Source organism: Drosophila gunungcola, assembly GCF_025200985.1.
Source record: "Drosophila gunungcola strain Sukarami chromosome X unlocalized genomic scaffold, Dgunungcola_SK_2 000036F, whole genome shotgun sequence".
Taxonomy (NCBI): domain Eukaryota; kingdom Metazoa; phylum Arthropoda; class Insecta; order Diptera; family Drosophilidae; genus Drosophila; species Drosophila gunungcola.
In genome coordinates, this window is record NW_026453188.1 from 370501 (window position 1) to 391182 (window position 20682).

Genomic DNA, 20682 nt, shown 5'->3' on the forward strand with positions numbered 1-20682 from the left:
AGTTGATCCGGCTGAAATTAGGCTAATATTCGTAATTCCCCGTTTTAAATAGACCGTAAAATGTGTTAAATTAAGTAAATATCTCAAAAAAAAAAATCGATATCCTAATTAAATATAAGTTTGGTTTATGGTTTGAAATGGATGTTATTACTCGTGCTGTATTGAAATATTTAGTCTGTTTCTTATACGTATTTAGTTCTCTTGTAAATAGTCCGCTCCTCCGATGTCGTGGTTTCAACTTCGACTCCGACTTTAACTCTGACTTCATTTATGTTTCCATTTTCGAATCCGAGTAGCGACCCCTTATTCCCGAATCAGTTGCACTCAACGAAGTATCTTTATACTTGTATGCTGTTTTTTTTCGAGCAAACAAATGGCAAGTGTGGCCCAGTGGCGTAGTCGGGAGTTCTTTGCAGAGGGGTTTGTTAATATAAATTAAAAGTAATGTACACTTACGAGTCAGAACCACAGCTTTTAACAGTTACGCTAAAAATTACCCATACGACACGTACGCCCAGTTTTTTTTTTTAGCATTTGATTCGATCGAACGCAATCTTTTAATTTCCAGATAGATATTTAAATTAAACATACATACATACATAACATATACTGTTTTAAAAAAGGTTAAGCAAATCAAACTATTTGGTGTTCAATTTAAGATTCCTTTTATTTTTTTCCTTCCTTTTAATATTTCTCCTTAGCAAGTTTGTAAGATATCAACAAGTCTAAAATAGTAACTCGATGTAAACTTGTTACCCTGGGTTTCTTATCTGCTGTAAATTACAACACCCTGTGTTTCTTATCTGCTGTAAATTACAACACTTGATTTAATTTGGCGTTTTAAAATATTTAGATATTCTTATTCTTAGTTTTCAGTTAAAAAATTAGTTCCTAACTTGGAGTTATGAAAGATTGAATCTAAAAATAGCCTACCTTTGGGAGTTCATCCTTTCACTCAGACAACCCAAACTATCGCATCCCCCCTGCCTCCCCCCCTTGGTTAAGGACACAGTTAACTTTCGCCGCCGCTGGGCGGACTAAACGACTTCCCGCCCCGCAAGTGCGACAGAGAGAAAGCGAGGGAAAGCTGGGGAAAAGCAGGGGGAAAGCAGGAGGAAGGGAGAGAGCGACCGACCGAACGACCGACCGACCAACCGTTAGCCGAGCGGAGAGCAAGAAGAAGCACGCTATATACACGGTGCCGAGCAACAAATTGAGTCAGTATCGCACAAACAACACTAACGGAAACATCAACGTGAAAGCGTGACGGACGCCCTCCGTCCCGTTATATCCCGTTATATGCTGTGTCTGTCTGTCTGTGTGTTGAGTTGAGAGTTCTACGTCGCGCACTCCAAAAAAAAACTTTAACATCCTACATACACTGGCATACACACTCACACACGCAGTAAGGTGGAATAATCAAGAACAACAAAAAACAGCAGCTTCAGGTGCTAGAGCAAAAACAGCAGACAGTAAAGGAATGAGACAGTGATAGAAGCTTAGATCTCAAAAAAAAAAAAAAAAACATGAGCGAGAGAGACAGCAATATAAGCCAAGATCTCAAAAGGAATGACCTAATGAGATAAATTTAGAAGTGAAAGCAGTTTCGATCTCAACTGAAAAAGGAGCTAAGCCCTCTTTACACGACATTGGTTTTCTTCTAAGTTGTTTTGGGCATTGGTACTTAAGAAATTAAAAAGACCAAATTTCTTTGTAACACATAAAATTCAATTAAATTTTTTTACAGTACCAATGTAAAAATTAATATACATCTATGTGACGAGCTTGTTTTAAAATTGTGGACCTTTAAGAATACGTGTTTTAGATTTTAAGCTAAAAATTAAGATCGTGTAAACAGGTCTTGAGACAAAAAGAGAGCGAAAGAAGAGAGAGCTGGATAGTCAATCAGAGGCTTAGATTCAATTCAAAGGAAATAGAAAGAGAGTAAAAATGATCCCAGGGCAGCAAGTAAAGTTTACAAGTTTGTCAAATGGCAACGTCATTTAGAACTTAAATCTCGCAAAGTTTGTCATTGCCCCTCGGACAAAAAGCAGGACCAGAATACCCAGGCACAGATGCATCAAAAAAATCAAAATAAAAGAAAGAAAACCGTAAAATAGTTCAAATTCGACAGGCAGTGGAGTTGAATGCTCTTCGTTCGTCGTTGTCGTCGTGGGTGTCGTACACATAAATATATATAGATCAAGCCATCTATATATAAACAATATATATTTTTTTCTTGTTATTCTATAGTTAATATATATTTAAAAAAAAATATTTAAAAAGTGCAGAAAAAAGAGCGCCCAATGCGGCCAATGGAAATGCCAAAGAAAATGCAGCAGCAACAAATTCGACAGCAAACGCAAATTCTGCAGCAACAAGAGGAGCAACTACAACAACAATTGCAGTTCCCCAATACATAAGTCCACCGAATTTTCCGTCTTTGTCGCGCGCGTTTACACTCTCACACACACACACACCAGACACACACCTACACACTTATACAGGAATACATGCATGTGCATAAATGGCAATATGGACGAAAAGCAGCTGCATTTGTGTTTTATACCAACACTGTGAACCGCGCGTGCCAAATATTGCCGATTTTATCACACGAACAGCAACAACAACAGCAGCAGCAGCAGAAGAAACAACAATAACAATATCACGAGCGGGACCAGCTATTAAATAATAGAGCCATTACAACAACAACGATAACAACGAACAATACTGGAAGGCGTCGCAAAATATCAAAGTGGGTACCACTGTTACTTCATACAACCACCGCAAATGCAACAACAATGCAAAGATAGTAAATTTACTAACACACACTAACACACCAACACCGCCTGCACTATTACATCCACATGAACACCAATGCGAAACTTCGCATACCAACACGAACGACAAATAACTGTAACCAAAGTGCAAGTAGCGGCAGAAAAGGACAAAAGGGTAGAAAACAGGAGCGAGAAGGAGCAGGAGGGAGCATGAGGGAGCAGGAGGGAGCAGGAGGGAGCGAGAGGGAATGCCAAATGAGTTATGCGTGCACATTCCTCAATCCACAGCTGCAGTTGCCCGCACACACACACACACACTGAAAGAAACGTCCTGCCAAGCCCGTAACAATTACACACTTAACACATCCTGCAGGCAAAAGGAAAAAAGGGTTAGAAGTAGAAGAAGTTTTAAAGTCCATTAAAACTTTATGGCTTTTATTATGTGAGAGAAACGAGTTCTGTTAAAATATTTTTTTAGATTGAAGCTACGTATGGCAAATCCAATTTGTCATCTTAAGTTTTTCCCAAAAAAAAAACCAATTTAAAAATTGTGCCAAATAAGAAAACCGGGGATAATTACAAAGTTTTTAATTATTAAAGATACAAAAAAGGCAAATAAGAACTATAAACCTGCTTAAAATTGTGAAGTTAAATATCGAAACTATATACCTATTGTCTAGCATGGAGAAAATTAATAGTTTTGCTTATATTAAACAACGAGTTGAATTCAAGTTAAATTTATTCCAATCATTTTATTTTGCCTCTTGAAATTATTATACTCTAAACATAAAATCAAACAAAATTTAACACGCTTTCTAATTAGAAAATAAATATATAAAATAAATCAAAATAAAATTTCTCTAATTGTATTTCACAAACTTGAACATACAAGTTAAAGGGTAGTCTAGAGCTATTGACCATCCTTTATATACATGTTATAGATATTTCAACACATTAAAAGTCTCTTAGTTTATTATTACTATTATATGAGTGGACTTAGGCTTAACTCTTATACTAACTTTTTTAAAATTTTGTAAACCCTTTTAGATTTTACTTAATATAGTTCCTTAAATTGTAGTTTTTGATGCTTTAAACACCAATTTATTTAAAGACTTATTGAATCTGAAAGTGAAATTAACTCTAAAGTTTCCACAATCTTATAAATAATTTCAAAATCCTGGTAGCTATGTTAAATATTCCCCCAAATTGTGTGGAGAGAACCCAAGCAAAAGTTTTGGTTCATAAAATTAGGCCAACTTTGCATACCGACCAGGGCTCAAATAGATTTTCGGAAGACCACAAACCCCACAACTGTCTATTAAGTTTTATTATTCCGGGAAAGGGAGAACGGAATACTTGACATTTTTGCTTTCCGTGCAGTATATGCAGATTAGGCCAAGTTGGCTGAGGAACCGCAAGCCGCAGCCGAACAAGAACAGGAGCTTTCAAGTGCTGTGCAATCAAAGGAAGGACCTAAAGGAACCCAACAGGACCGCCGGAGCAGAAGAAAAGGCCTGTTCATACGACCGATGACACACGTTTGGCACTCTGCAGTGGAGAACGAACAGTGTATGTAACTGGCATGCTTGCGGTCATGCAAATGCATAAGGATTAGTCCTCGTATACGGAATATGAGACTTTCAGGACCATTAAAACAATGACCCCGTCCCCGTACTTTCCCCTTTTGTCGCACATGGAAAATTCATGAAGAGCCAAATTGAGTTTGTGGTCAAACCCGAAAACATAACTAAAAATAAATAATTTAGTGGTATTGGGGAACCTTTAAGAGCATTTGGGGGCTTGAACTTTAAACTAAACTTTATGCTGAACTTTTCCAGCGGAAATTGAAAACTGAAATGGGGACAATTACTGGAATTGGGACAGTAATTGAATGCAAGTTTTGTAATGGTTATTGGCCATTTTTTTTTTGCTTCTCAGGTTTGTAAGTCGACTTACTTTATCTAGCAAAAAAAAATTAAAATAAATAAAGCAAAAAAGGGTTTTAAACTATTTTAAAACTCAATCAATGGAAGTGTAAGGCTTAAAAAATGTTGTAAATGTTTTGTATGACTAAATTTTTTATTAATAAATTCACCAAATTTCACCATTTTCTCTTAAAAAATAGGCCTAAAATCGTAAGAACCTTTGATCTAAGACAATTTTTACTTCCCCCCACCAAAAGCCATTTTGTTAACACCTCTTTAATTGTCTCGAAAGGCACTAAAACGGAAAGTTGCTCGCATCAAAATCATTGTTAATTACCCATCGCTTAGCAATACACACAGAAACCAGAATAAGACATTCCTTATTTTTATTGTAAATAACAAAGATCGTAAAACCGATGTACATGCATACATACAACACCATAATACTGCTACTATTGTAAATAAAATGTCAATTGTGTTTATTTCCCAACCCATTATCCAAAAATACATCAAATAAATTTTTTGAAAAGAAAACACAAACATTTTTACACTTTTTTCCCTGAAATTTCGTTTTTGTTTAGTTGTGTTTTTCCTTCCTTTTTTTTAAGATTTTTTTTGCAACTCATTTCGTCTGGATGTCGCCGCTTTCGCTTTCTATAAGATGCGATGTTCAAGATATCCCAGATATATTTCTGAATGCACTTGTGTGCTTTTGGGAACGATCGTGTTGAATGTAAAATATGTCTGCGACGTAGGAATTTGCCATAAATAGATCCGAGATCCCGATGCCAATACCAGATTTTAGTTGCGTTCCCAAAAATTTCTATCTATCCACACAGGAACTCCAATATCTGTCCCCTGAGAATCTTAAGTAATCCCTTGTTAAGCTAATGGAAAATCGCATTCCTTTCTCCTGCTTTCCCCCCTCTGATCGAATCTTGATTTATTTGATTAATCTTTTGAATTTTAAAAGTCCTTACCCTGACGGTTGCGTTGATAGCTTTTTCCTAAAGTCCTCTGTCGAATGGTTAATGACCAGAAAAGCGAGCAAAGTGAGCGTAATTAATGGAAACTGTAATCAATCATGCGCTCCAATTAACCGACCCATCCCGTCCAATATTGTTGATATTCTTGTCGGATGTGGCACTGCAGAGGTGTATATATACCCCCCTGCTCCTCCTGAATGCTAATGGCAGTGATGGGGGCCCCTTTTTTCCATTCTGTCCCGTAATGACACAGAGCGGTCCTGGTGTACATTTCAAAACTCATTACGATTCACTCACTCGACGTCAGCACGGGTATCTATATACCCATATATATGTATATATATATATATATATATATATATAGGTCTGTGGTTATAGCCGACGAGTCATCATCTCTGATTTCATTTTATTTTCTTTCAATGAGTTCCATATTTTAATATTTTGATTTTGTTTTTCATGAGGTACTTGGCCTTTTTCGGGGAACTCAAAAAGTCAATTATTGTTATGTGGCACGCTTTTATAACGGATTTTCCTGAATTGAGGTTGCTTTGATTTGTGTTATTTTTAAATTTCAAATTTTAATATTGTATTTGTTGATTTTCAAATCCGTAAACAGTCTCTTTTGTGTACTTTCAACGTTTGTTTGTTTTTATTTACTAATGAAATTTTTAGTAATCTTAAATACTGCGAATAATTTTATATTAAATAAGTTTATTTTTTATTAAGAAGAAGAAACGGTTCAAATTTACAAAAAAAAGTATATTACATTTTTCTGACGCAATAATTGATTATTGTAACAAGTTGGCCTTTCTGATACTTGGATAACTTATCTGAAAAATATCCATAAATATTGCCATTCATTTTGGTTGTATATTGATAAAGTGGCCATTGGAGAAAAACACACATCGTTATCTCGTTATCGATAATTAATTCAGCTAAACCACTTGAGCCAAATTCAGTCTCTTTCACTTCACCACTCGAATTCATGAATATCGAGAATTTGGTTTGAAGGGCTGCTTTTTGTGGGCTCTCTAATAAGTCCCTGCCGAAAATTCAATGGCGTTCAAGATTGCTATTCATAAAAATCGCCTGAGAAAGCTTGCGTCTTTTATTCATATCGATAATTGTTTGAACAATTTCGGTGAATACTAAAAATGAATTCATCGATTGCTTGCGGCCTTTTTTCTTTTTCTTTTCCTTTTTCGCTTTTGGGTTCTTCTCCTTTTTTTTTATTCGCTTCATTTACTTCTGGGTCCTGGGGGCGGTGGCCAAATGGGGAGTGGCAATCCTGAGGAGCCCAGAGGACCCTTATAACCTTTCACCTCGATTGGGCGGGATGTTGGTTGGCGGGTGAGTATTTCACATTTGCTGATTTTTGACGCGTCCATTTACTGTTGATTGATTTTGCGTGTACACTGTAAATTACATTTTGACCTTAAATAATGTGGCTACCTTAGTATTTTTTTGAACTATTGTTTTACGTCTATATAAAAATATTGCAATCTTTTAAAAAATGTATTTACCACTGTTCAAAAGTGATAAAAGAAATATTTAAAATTTTATAAACGTTTTCGGTGAAAAAATCTATGGAATTTACTTACAATTTTAATTGTAATTATCAAAATCATCAATACAAAAAATGTTTAATGTGTTGAGCAACTGAGTTTAAATTAAATTACTCAAAGTAAATTAAAAACTGCAGTCAAGCAAAAAAGACAAAAAGATATGAAGGAATTTAAAAAAAAATTCCGGAAAAGTATGAAAATATTGTTGCATTTTTTTTTAAAGTAATTTATTTTTCCCTGAGTTTTTCTATAGTATAAAATCTTTATAGCTGCATGTGTGAGTTGCGGTTGCATCTACTTAAAAAAAAAATGTATTTTTGTGGCTTACAATGCGCGAGGAGACGTGAAAATTGATCAAATATTTATACAGTTTGCATAGTCAATTTCCATAAGTCCATCAGCGGTCCGTCTGTCCATGTGTGTTGGTTTATGAGTGTTTTCACCGAGTTTTGTGGTTTTTAGTGTGTTCGTTAACCACACCACCCAACCACCCAACCACCCATTTTCCCCGTTAGCCTTGCCCGCTTTGTGTGTGTATTTAGCCTTGTCCTGTCCCATCAATGTCAAAGCAATGAACCCGAATATCCATATTGCCAACGCTTCGCTTATTCAATTTCCCCGTCTGTCTGTCCAACTGAAGACCCCCTCCCCGTATTCCCTGATTTTCCCTGTGGCCAATACCCTTTTCAAAAGCCTGGCAGCTCAACGAGTTGGGAGGTGGAGAAGGAGGAGGAGGAGGAGGAGAGGAGGGCTTACTAAGGGTATTAACAGCTTCGACTTGGCGCAAAGGAAAACAGCGTTTTTGTTGTTTGCCCAACAATGTTAATGTGTCTACGTAAGCATGTACACAAAGGCACACAGTTGCGGACAGGATAATAGCAGTGCAAATTAACCTTTGTAGTGTGTCCACAATTTCATCGCCAATTGCGTGAGTGGCTAACGAAACAATTAGTCGCCGTTGGTTGGGTAATTTCACTTTAGTCCGCATTTTTATGCACATCACAATGCGATTTAAAACTTTTAATGCGAGATCACATTAGGATTTTTGATTATGGCCATTTAAACCTCAAAGGTTTTAGATAAGAACACATTTATTTAATTTAACTCATAGTTCTTAAGGTTATAAATGTATATTTACCAGAAATATTTCCATTTAGTGGAAACAAGGAATGAAATCTATATTTGAAATCGTAATTTTATTCCTCAAATTATCATAGTTATAGTTATGTCTGCTTCTCTTTGCCTTATTGCATTCCCCATGACTGTACTCGTGCATATGTTAAGTATATACGCACTCAATTAGAAAGGAAAATGTGGAAAACGGTAGAATCGTTTATGACTCAGCATAGTGCGTACCGCCCCCAGACTTCAGAATTCTGACTTCAGACCGCCCGCCCGCATTGGGCCATTAAAAATGCGCAGGCATGTGTAATTGTTTTACACACACAAGATGCCCAAGATATGGAGCTGAAGTCCACGGGGGTAGGGATTTTCGTATTTTGGCATGGAGTGTGTGTTTGATGTCTATATAGTATGCATAAGTGAAGGCATATGTACTATATATATATATATATACTGTATGTGGATTTGGGTATATCTGTGGCATATAACTTGACAGGTGCCGACAACTTTCGGATAGCAGTGTCAATTCTTGTCAAAACAATTTCTTTGCTTTCGGTTCAGTTAGTGATTCTCCCTCCGTCGGAGTTACGCAAAATACCCCCCCAACCTAATGAATGTATAATGCCTATATATAGCAGCAAACCTGACACACGTTTGTAAGTAGGGTTCCCCGTTGATGGCTGCATTAAATTGGCTTGGCTTGCTCTTTTTTTTTCTCTCTGTTTTTACTACCTCCGACCGGCTGTCCATCATCTATTGTGAGTTTGCCTGTTCTTTGGACACTTTGTGATGGAGCTTTGGCCCGCGGCCAGGATAAGTCAGACCCATATCGAAAGTGTCAGGACTCGCAACTGTTGTTTCTTGGTCTCCCGACAAGTGGATTGTGTTGTCAAGCTGCGAATGGCGGAGCTCCGGGCAAGTGTTTCAATCAATTCAAGTTTCGGACAGAGTCTAGGACTACAGCTAAAGTGGCTTAACATCCTTTTGTGCCTTCGGCAGGGTGGTAAACTCATAAAGTGCAGAGGTAACTTTTTCATATCCCACTAGAGACATCCTTAAATCTATTTGCTAAGATGTCTATCTATTTAATTAGATTTGGTTAACTTTTCGTAGTAAACTCAGCCATGCTACATATTATGTAATTTCAGGTTTATTGATAACGACAACTTAGCTTAAATATTAACTGGCTTGAGGAAGTCTTGCAACTTGTTCCCATTCATAAATGAATACTCACATGATAAAAGAAGAGCCAGGTTGCATATATTTTCTTTTTAAACAAAAATGTATTCTTAAATTGTTTCTTTTCAGGTGTAAACTCCTTTAATAATTGTTTACTTGGTTTCCTTATTGATAAGGTAATGCATCCGTTGATTGCCATTAAGCAGAGTTCAATTATTAATATTACAAGAAGAAATACATATTTTTCTTTTGTATAATATCTTATATATTTAAGATAAAGAACAATTTTAATTAAAATTGAATAACTGCACTTTTAGTGCAACTTTTTTTTATATAAAATCAATTTTGAATGGATATATAAAATGACTGTCTGTTTTTCCAGCAGACAATTCCCAAAATCCTCTCTTAGTATCCGCCTTCTGCTCAAAGTTCAACTGAAACTAAAACCTTTGACCATATTCAAGCTGTCAAAAGTCAAAGTTAAGAGCCAAACTGGGATTAGAAGCCAGTTTAGAGACGGTAGGCACACAGATTTCCAGAGAGAATGATAGCTATCAGGGTCAGGTTTTGTGATCCCAGGGCTTTCGTGCAATTAGAGGATGACCCCTTAACTTTGGCCAGCCTGTGGCATCCTTTTTGCTCCTCCATTTTTACCACTCGTTTTTCGTTGCTCGTTTTTGTCCAAAGCAAAAAAAAAAAATGTGCCAGCATAGCTTTTGACGAAATGCAACGAGGTCGTTGTTGTTGAGTTGGGGGTTTTTTTTTTTGTTAAGGGAAAGGGAGGGGAGGGGGGGGGAACCAGGTGGCATAATGTTTTGTGGCGGACTCCTGGCACAGGATAAAACCGGGCCAAGTTAACGATTTTCTTGCTTTTTTTTATTGTGCGCTGTGCGAATGAAATTTATGTAGAGGGTCCGGCTCCTGTTCCGACACAGAAAAGCCAAAGGACTCGGTGCTCGGTGCTCGACACTCGGCACTCTGCCTCTGATTTTGAGTTGTGCAATAAATTTTTATCTTTACATGCGACCGGCGAAGAGTGGTGACTGGTTACCAGGACCTGGACCTGGAGGTGAAGCCTGCGGATTGAAGGGTTTCCAACGCCCGTTGGCCATTAAACAACGCTGTCAGGTCTCAATGGCCACAGCCTGAAAACCAGAAAACCAGAAAACCTGAAGCGGCCATTACACAATAGAATTTACCTGTCAGCCTCGCTCCTGCTTATTTGTATTACCTTTGTTTCAGTGTTGACGGATCTTTTTCGTATTGAGAAAGAGGTTGACTGAAAACCAAGTTTGTCGGGAGTACAAATACTTTGAAAGACTGTTCTGGCTTTAAAAGTCTTTTATATTCTCAAATCGTATTTAATTTTTGTAGCTAAAAAATGTTACTTTGCAAAATATATTTTTTTTAAATATATTAATTAATATTTAGGTTTTTAATTAATGATTTCAACTAACGATGTGGTATTACAATATATTAACAAGCAACAATTTACTTTTGGAAACCATAACAGTTTTATTTATATAACTAATTGTGGTAAACCCAATGTATAACAAAAGAATTATTAAATTTCTGTTTCTCCTTTTTTATCAATAGTTTTTCATAATTCAAATATTTTTTGTTAATAATGTGGTACACTTTTGCAATAGTTTTTGTACACCCCTATTATTTTTATCATTCACATTATTGATCTAATTGATATACGCCCATCACTGTTTTAATTGTTTATTGTATTTGGACGAGCACAAAGTGCACCATTTAAAATGTCAACATCTCGTAGACATAATCCACTATCTGGGCACAGTTAATAAGGCCTGCAATAGGCACTTAATTGCGGACTAACAAGCATTTCCACTTCATTGAAGGCTCGAAGGGAAGCGCAACAATTGATGGAACAAAAGCCGAAACGACAGCACTACTCAAACTGTAGTTTGAGGTCCTGTGCTCCTGTCTCCTTGCCTTTATTGTTATTGGCCAAGCTGCGTTGCGGGCCATGTTTTAGCGCTGAGTGCTGAATGACATTTGGGTCACCTGGGGCTACCCGACCTGCATATATACTATATATACAGTGTACACCCGTTTAACTTATTCCATTCCCATGTCCATTCGAAGCTGAGGTTCGTCCTCTGATCATCGGCGAGGACATTCACACGCGGCCATCTCCTTATTTTATTTATTTTTCTTTTTTTTTGGGTTTCTGTCCCTTTGCCATCGGTTTCATTGGTGCATGTTGGATAGGATTTAATGGGGGCGATACAGTGCGTCCCCGGGTTGTAAGGCGATTGATGGCTTAATGCCCCATGTTGTCGAGTGTGTAACATGGGATTACCGTGATTTGTTGTGCTAAGCAATCGAATTTGATTGGCCATTGAACAGGAGAAAAGTAAATTATCAATTTAAGTAGGCGAGCTTATGGTGGTCGTTGAATATTAAGGGATAAAGGACAGTTATTGATTTGTGTTTATATAAGGCAGAAATGGAATTTGTGATTGGTTACACGATTATGTACATTAGCTTTGAAATTTGGGCAATACCTACAATATTACTTGCAAATTAAAATCATAATTCCTCATTCACAAGAAGCGTATGTATTAATCAATTTGATTAGCTTTCAAACTGCATGCCATAGCTCTAGTTAATAATGGATATGATCAATAAACTATCTCTTATTCTGATGAAAATCAATGTACAATTTATCGAATATATCGACTGGCAGTCAAATAGAATTATACAGCTGAGCCGCACTGTACGTGCCCCTGTACGATAAAGCAATCATTTTAATGGTGCGATTAAAATTTCATCAGTTCTACTCATCGAACGAAATCGAATTAAAGCGTGGCGCATCGAAAGACGAGATGTTTATCAATAATTCCAGATTCATCTATGAATGAAATTTTCTGCTGATTCAGCCTTCTTGGTGGGGGCTTTCTCAATTTTTTGTTGTATTTAGACCAAAATGACTGACAAATCAATCAATAGGCCAATGGACGTTATTTATAGAATTTCCCATCAAGGGTGGCTCATAAACAATTGAATTCATTTGCGGCCCCAAAATGCGATTGCATTTGCCGTCGAGAGAAAAAGAATTTTAACCCAATTTGAAGCAAGAAACCACGTCCCATTCTCTCCGTCCGTCCCTTTTGTATCTCCGGACGTATCTTTAGACAGTGGCGTTCTAGGAGAGGGCAAGACCTATAAAATACACAGAATAATAATGCTTAAAACAATGTTGAGATATGAATATGGCTAGCACTTTTAGGGTTTTTGGTAACAATTTATTTAGTCAAAAACTCGTGACTATGTTCTCACAAACATGGATGTATACTTTTAGCAATGGATATATGTATCTTCTTTATTTTTTGTTGTTGTATTAATGCTTCTGGTGCATCCCTAACAATGATAAAATCAACAATTTTTAATCACAATTAATAAAGATACAAGGTTTATACTAAGATACTTGCTTAGAAAATTAATCAACATACATATACCTACGAAATAACAGATAATTAAACTAAATGTGTTTTTTTTTAAATACCCCTTTTGGGATATTGAGACCTCTTCCCCCCACGATGAACTCCAGCGTACGCCCCTGTCTTCATCCGTATCTATATCTGTGGCATTCTGCCTGGCACGGACTCCTCTGATACGGTCTATGGTCTACGGGCCATGGGGCCCCAACTATTATTAGCGGCACGCTCGACATGCAAACGTATAATAGATTCATATATATTTGGTGTACGATATGTTCTTGCACATGTGGGCCATACAATGTCGGGGATATATATGGATGTACATGGCCATGCCAGCCAGTCATCCAGCAAAACTCAGTGCTCTGCAGGTGTTCAAATTTTCACATTTTTCGTCCAGCACTCCGAAATGTCCTTTTGTCCTTTACACTGTGAGAAAATCCCAAGTGGAATTAGTTTGGGCAACTTCATATTTATTAAATAATATACGCAAAATCATGAAGACTTCAAGTGTTCAGAACAGCAAAAACATTTTACAAACTTAAATTGGAATTCTTAAATCTTTTAATTAAAAGCCATATTTTTAAAATTTAAATGATGTATTACACTTTTAGTTAAAATTTGTTAAACTTATATTTTGGATCAAATTGGTTAATAAAAGTAAAGTCAAATTCACACTACTTAAAAATCAAAATATTTAAAACAAAATTATTTTGTGTGTTTTTTCATGCATCTCTGCTTTGAACCAACGAACCTCTGCATAACTGTGCCTGCATAATTTAAAATTCTCGTTTGTTTTTATAGCTGAATTATTGATTTTCATTTGTTACATTCTTGAGAGTTGTTTGAAATTTTTTTTAAGTTTTTTTTCTTTGCCCTTCCCTTTCTATTTTCACATAGGTGACTTGCGGTCAACGAGCTTTCCCGCATTTCCCGCTTTTCCCGCTTTTCCGTGGCACATGTGTGTGCGCTGGCTTTGAAGCTTTTGTGGCTTATCAGTTCTTTGTCACCAACGTCCAACTTCTGGCAAATAGTTTTACCGGAAAGCTCGGCCATAGCTTTCGAACCCGTCATTTATTTCATTTTCCATTTTCTTTATGGCCTTTTAAGCCGTTCTTTTTGTCTCTTTTTCTTGCTCTCACTTCACATGCCCTGATTCTTTCGATTTCTTTTCGACTATATGACTTGTAATTTCTTTTACCGTAGCTTTAAGTTGGTTATAAATGATTTGATTTTTCATTTCCCAGAGGAGTTTTCATTGGTTTTAAATGTTTTTAAATTTAACACGCATACGCAATGTTAGTAAAATTGCTAATACGCAATGTTTGCCTTTAAGAGGATTGACAATTTTTAAATATTATTATTTTAACTAACTAACCCGAACTACGAGCTAATAAAAACTAATGGAAACCATTGAAAAGTCGCAAAAGCCATCATATCATTTAAAATGATATTTGTGTTTGGTTTTTTATGTGTTTTTTATTAAAGCTTAAACTATTTAAAGCCTGCAGCATTTGTAATCTTATGTAGTTTATGTATGCGAAATTTTCTTAAATTTTCTTTGTTTATTTTTTTTATATATTCTTGTGCGTTTTTTGTTTTTTGTGGCTATCAACCATTTTAACTTGACTTAACTTAACGGACCAAATTCTAAAGACCAAATTATTTGTTATTCCTTTTGTAGTATATGCTGCTTTGTTTTTCAAAGAAAGGATTGTATTTTAGTAATATTTTTTAAGCAGCATAAATGGCCAATGGCACTAGAATAGTAAATACATAAAGTTAAATATAAATATAAATTACTACCATCAAATTTCAAGTTTGGCTTACAATAATCCAAGTCTGATTTTACTTATTGTTTTTTGCTTTTGGAAGAGAATTTAAACGTGTTTTGTTTTTTTTTTTGTCATTATAGATGTCAATTCAAAAGCTAAACGACACCACCAACTCAGGCTACGTGAGTTCCGAGGAGACGGACTCGCTGCTGGTGAGCAGTTCGAATCCCTCGAAAGGAGGCGGTCGGACGGCTCTGCTGCGCCAGGTGAAGAGTAGCTCCACAAATGGCCCAACGACGGGGGCGTCCACCACCTCGTCGGGATCGGGCTCCGGGGGCGGATCGGCGTCGGCGGGTTCGAACTCCGCGGCCGGAGCTGGGGCTTCCAAGCCGACGCTGATGCGGCAGGATCGCACTTCCACCTACTTGACCAGTCCGCAGCAGTCGCAGCATGCGAGGATGGGCTCCGAGGAGAGCATGCGAGGGGGCGGAACTGGCCACGAGGAGGATGTGGAGCAGGGTCTGGTCCGCAGCAGCATAGTGCCTGACATTGAAGTACACGAAGAGGACCAAGACAGCCACAGTCAGGGAACAAGTAGTAACCAACAACAGCAACAGCTACAGCAACAGCAACAGCAACAACAACCGACCATATCAATTATGAATTTAAGCCTAAAGCCCGGCGATAGCCATAGCCACAGCTCCAGTCCGGGTGTTAGTCACCCCAATTTGGGCACCTCGTCATATCAGAACCTGGCCTCGAGCATACCGCCCAGCGTGCCCAGTCGCTGCAGGGCGTGCCGCAATTGCAGTCGACGTGCTTCCACCACGCCCACCACGCTGATCGATCGCTCCGCCTCCCGCGACAGCGTGAAAAGTGCCTTCCAGCAGGGCAATCTCAGCGGCTCCATGGCCATTTGCATATCGAATTCGGCCCTGCCGCAACAGCAACAGCAGCAGCAGCAGCAATACCATCACCTGCAACAGCAGCAACACTATCAATTGCAACAACAACACCTGGCACAGCAGCAACATCTGCAGCAGCAGCAGCAACAGCAGCAAGTGCCGCCCGTTCTAATCACCTCATCGCCCACAAATGGATCACGGATAATACGGCAAAGTTCGCAGCCGGAATCGAGCAGTACGGCGATTTGCTGCGGACCGCATTCTGCCTGCGTCGGCCACGCCCACTCCCATTCGCATACGGTTCCCAATGTCTCGCTGAAGCAATTGCGCGAAAGTTCCGGCGATGGAATCGCTGGGATTGCAGCCGACTCCCTGCGGATCAATGGAGGAATGCGGCCCTTTAAGCAGGTGAGAATCAGTTGGTAGACCCAATGGAAAATACAATATTAAAGCCCCTCTACCCAGGTCACCCGACCACCCCCCCTTTTCATATATACATTTTTTGTTTTAAAGGGGGGAGGCAAACTTAGCCACCCACACTTGGAAAAAAATCAGAAAATCACTTCTCTTTGACAAAAGACACTTCTGACTCCACTAAATATTGAACTAAAAAAAAATTGTATACGATTTAAGATAGTATAGATAGACTATCAATATGTCTATAAACAATTTTAAATTTTGTAAAAACAAATGTGAAATGCTATAGAAAATGTTCTATTTTAGAGAGACCAGCTCTTAAACACTTTGAAAGTGTGACCATGCTTATAAGTAACTAAATTTCTTAATTTAAACTACTTAAAAGAAAAAATAGTTATCAATTCATTAAATTTAAAATTTGTTTAGTAAATTTCAGTAAAAATCGTAAGTGCTTTTTTGATTTCAAATAGTATTTTTTTTCCAAGTGCTTACATTGCCATGACCCCCCTGTACATAATTCATGTACATAAGCCATCTGCAATCGCCCAGCTCATAAATGTCCGAGTGGACGCCACCCAGGAGTACCCTTAGCGCTCGGTGTGTACACAGACCTCTATGTATCATATATAGTATATTAATTCAGCATATCCCTTCTCTATACATAAGTATATACCTGTAAATTGGATGTTATGTAGCCACTATCGCACTCGATGTTCTGTGTTCATATAAACAATTCCCAGATCTTTCGTTACTCTAAATATATAATTGCGTTAAAGGATATTCAAGTTCAGAAAGACAGGAAAAACCTATTGCTTGGAAAAGTAAAGCGAACGAGTAAACTTAAAGTGACCAGCCTTATAAAGATTGCTGATAGAGTGACCAAAATGGTTAACATTTTTTAAAAAGGGGTTTATTATTAATTGTGTTTTTAAGACATTTCGGCTAGAAGACTTCTTCGTTTTGTGTCATTCATATATATTATCAAAAAATATCGCCATAATTTTGATGTCTCACTTATAGAAACTATTAAAAGTATCCAATGTTATTTCCTAGTTGTTAAACTCTCTCATATGAAATACTCACCGCCAAATTCAATGCCAATAACTCATCTTCATAAACACACGAAAATCCCTCCAAGATGTTTTTTTTATGTTCAGTTCGGATTTCTTTATTTATGCCATAGATGTTTTCTAATAATCATAAAACGCTGGCGAATTGCGATTTGCTTACTTTGTTGCTGTTTTTCTTTCGGTTTGTTTTCGTTGAATTTATTTCTTTTTCACCAATCTCCGCTGTCTTCTACATTTGGTCATTTAACGTTTTTCGCGCGCTAAAATCCAATTAGTGAAAATCAATATTGCTCATACGCGGCGTTGGTTGAACAATTATTTTGTTCGTTTGCCCGCTTGGCCACCTTCAATCGCATTTGGTTGCCTCTAAACATTTGCTTTTTTTTTTCTCAGTCTTTCTTTTGCATTACTTTCGGTGGGCATAATTAAAAATTTTGTTTACACGCTATTTGAACGAAAATGGAAAATGAAAATGGGGGTCCTAGTAGGTGGGCCTAAGAGCATTTACCATTTACCATTTACCATTTAGCATTTTACCATTTTACCATTTAATGATGAGAATCCAACAAACGCAATTAAGACATTTCTTTCCTGCAGTCTGAAAATTGATTATTCATGTGGCAATTGAATTGTTAAGTGCTACGAAAAATACAATTTCTAGTCGTTCCATCTATATCTTTCATCTCTCCTTTATAATTAATATCAATTTACGCCCAACGTGTCTGAACTTTTGCCGTCCATAAATATCTCGAAAAAAAAAGGAAAAATGAGAAAGAAATATATAAATATAGATGGGAAAAAAATGATATCGCTTCTTCCTTCATGCCGGCAGTGACCTTACCATGATTGATGAATGTTTTCACTCTTTGACATTTGCCGTCGCGTTTTTCTATTTTCCCCTCCGAGGACTCCCGCATTTCTTGATATTTTATTTTTTTGTTGTTTTTTTTTTCAGTTTTTATAGATAATTGCGTTGGGTTCGCTGTCATACACTTTCGTCGGCAATAGTCAGGGGGATAGGAAGTCCTCCAAACGCAGAAGGGAATGGGTGGCGGTAAAACATTTATGACAGCTTCGGGGCACAGCGAAAGCTTTTCGTTTTCAAAAAACTAGCGGTTAAGACAGCAAAGTAATGGTTAATGAGTAGAGTGGCGGTAAACTAAATCCCCAACATTTAACGGCTTTCCATGCAAATGGGCCAAAAGCTTTCAAGCCACATTTAACACGAATGTAAAAGACAACAAACAATTTGTATATGCAATTCCCCTGCGGATGCCTTTTTTCACATAACCCCCTCGCTTTCAAAAGAGCTTTTGCGGAGCTTTTCCTGCATGGGGTCTAATGGCGAAAGCTTCAACATATTTAAAGTTTTCAATTGTCTTCGGTTTTCCGCTTTCCACATTCGTTGACCTATGTTGTTTGTATTGTTTAAAAGCTCGCTATTTAATTATGCAACATGCAATGAACTTTCCCCTTCGCCATATAAAATATACCCGGCAGTCCCTTAGGATTACACGTGTCGAAAAAGCCCGTCATTACCTATCAGGCATATCATATCAAATCATATCATATCATATTGTACCATGTTTGACAATTTTAAGCATAACACTCAATTCGCATATTAAACTTTTAGATGCAGGGTATCCCGCCATTATTCATCATATATATACATACATTATTTTATAACTATCCTTAATATAAATATATATCTTTGTAATCGAACATCCTCTAGTAAGTAATAATACTATCTAGCGCTTAAGTTCCTGTCTATAGTATCTATGTAGTTTGGACTGTATTCTAAAATATCCTCATTCTTGTATACATATATATGTGCAGTGCGTTTTGCAAGTGCAAGGAGGGTACAAAAATATCCTTAAATTGATAAACAATAAATACTTCAATTAAATGAAGCTGCCTGGTAAATTTTAAAGTAATTCAAAATCAATCGAATTATAAGGTAGTGGCACATATTATATTTTATTAAATAGCTAACTATGCAATTGAACAATTTCAATAATTACTATGACTTTTACTTAAATGATTTAACTAAAAGGCAAAAACAAGTTTATAACTTTATTAAATTAGTTTTTCCGAAGTACATAAAATCTGAAAAAAAAAAAGTTTAATAAACGGGAAACCCTGACACATGATGCCTTTCACTTTCGCAACGCACTGTACTCGTAAGAGTGATTTCTACGTATTTTAACCGCTACTATCCAGCCAGATCCAGATCCTAAGTTTAAGCTCTTGCCCAGAAAACCAAAAAAAAAACCCATTGGAATTCCCGAAAGTAGCTTAGCAACTAACTAATCTAACTATACAAATCTGTACTAATCGCTGTCGCATCAACTCTCGCAATCTCTTCAGGGCGTTCTTCTAATGCCTCGCACCTTGTCCGAAAGCCGAAAGTTGCGCCTTCGAAGAGCCTTCACCGAGGCCACTAACGAAACGCTCCAATGCTCCAAAATGGTATTTAACAAGTAAAACAATGCAAAAATCACAAAACAAAACCCATTTGCCGAAATAAACTAATTTATTTATTGTGTACATAAATATTTAGAATGAACCAAAGTAGTTCCAAAATTCCAAAAAAAAAAAAACAAAAACCAAAGTTCCAAAAAAAAACCAAAAAAGCAAATAAAAAACCAAAGTTAATTTCCAATGGCACCGCAATGACCTTCCCGCCTCCCAGCGGTCAAGTAGCTTGTTATCGATAACATAATGCATTATGCTGCGAAATGATAAATGCCCCTGTGCAATCGGCTTGCGTTTGGCTATCGTTTCTTCCTAGTCTGCACTGCGTCAATGTTCATATTCAATCTCCCCTAGAAATCTCACAAAAATCAAAAAATAACATTAAACAAAACTCAAAATTATCCGTTTTGAACCCGTTTTGAGCATTTTGGCCGCTTTGTAGCTCAAGTTTGAACTTTCGCATCCCATAATCTCGCATTCACTTCCAAAACCGCTTCAGCATCCCGTTTGCTTTTGCATCCGTTTTTGAATTTAGATCCGTAGATAATGTATTACCCCTAATTAGTTTACGTATAATAATTAACGATGACTTTTCGCCACAGGTAAGATGTAGTTGATTTCAATTTCTTTGGCACTGACTGTCGTTATTTGTGATGAAAACAAAGAGCACCGTTTTGTTTTTGTTGTACTGAGTCAAACTTTTGGGGGATCCCTATATCTATATTCTATGGTTATACAAAATGAAAAACATTTTTAAACTTGTACTATTAATTCGGAAATATGTGGTACACTATTGAATTTTTTGGGAAAAAAGAACTTATTACCTTATACAAATGTTTTAACCAATATCTTAAATTTACATTTATAAATATTACTTGTTTCCTTTATTAAATCAAAAACGACTCAGCATATATAGAGAATAATGATCAAAAACCCATTTGGTATTTATATCTTAATTGCTCTAAATGATTATGGACTTCTGAGAGTAATAAAGTTGTATAGGGTACTCGTAAAGT

The 20682-nt window shown here is 36.9% G+C and overlaps 1 protein-coding gene across 19 annotated transcripts in view; it reads left to right on the top strand.

Annotated features, from left to right (window-relative positions):
• Positions 1-1233: 1233 nt before the first annotated feature.
• Positions 1234-20682, top strand: part of LOC128260669 (small conductance calcium-activated potassium channel protein) — a 66900-nt gene continuing 47451 nt past the window's right edge. For 3 of the 19 annotated variants that reach the window (XM_052993835.1, XM_052993848.1, XM_052993841.1), the window contains exons 1-3: positions 1892-2755; positions 14940-16112; positions 19559-19660. In XM_052993835.1, the coding sequence (XP_052849795.1) occupies positions 14940-16112; positions 19559-19660 (1275 nt within the window). In that variant the 5' untranslated portion in view covers positions 1892-2755. Of the gene's footprint in view, positions 1411-1887; positions 2756-14939; positions 16113-19558; positions 19661-20682 lie in introns of those variants that run through there. The other 16 variants (XM_052993831.1, XM_052993847.1, XM_052993839.1 and 13 more) reach the window with 12 other exon arrangements.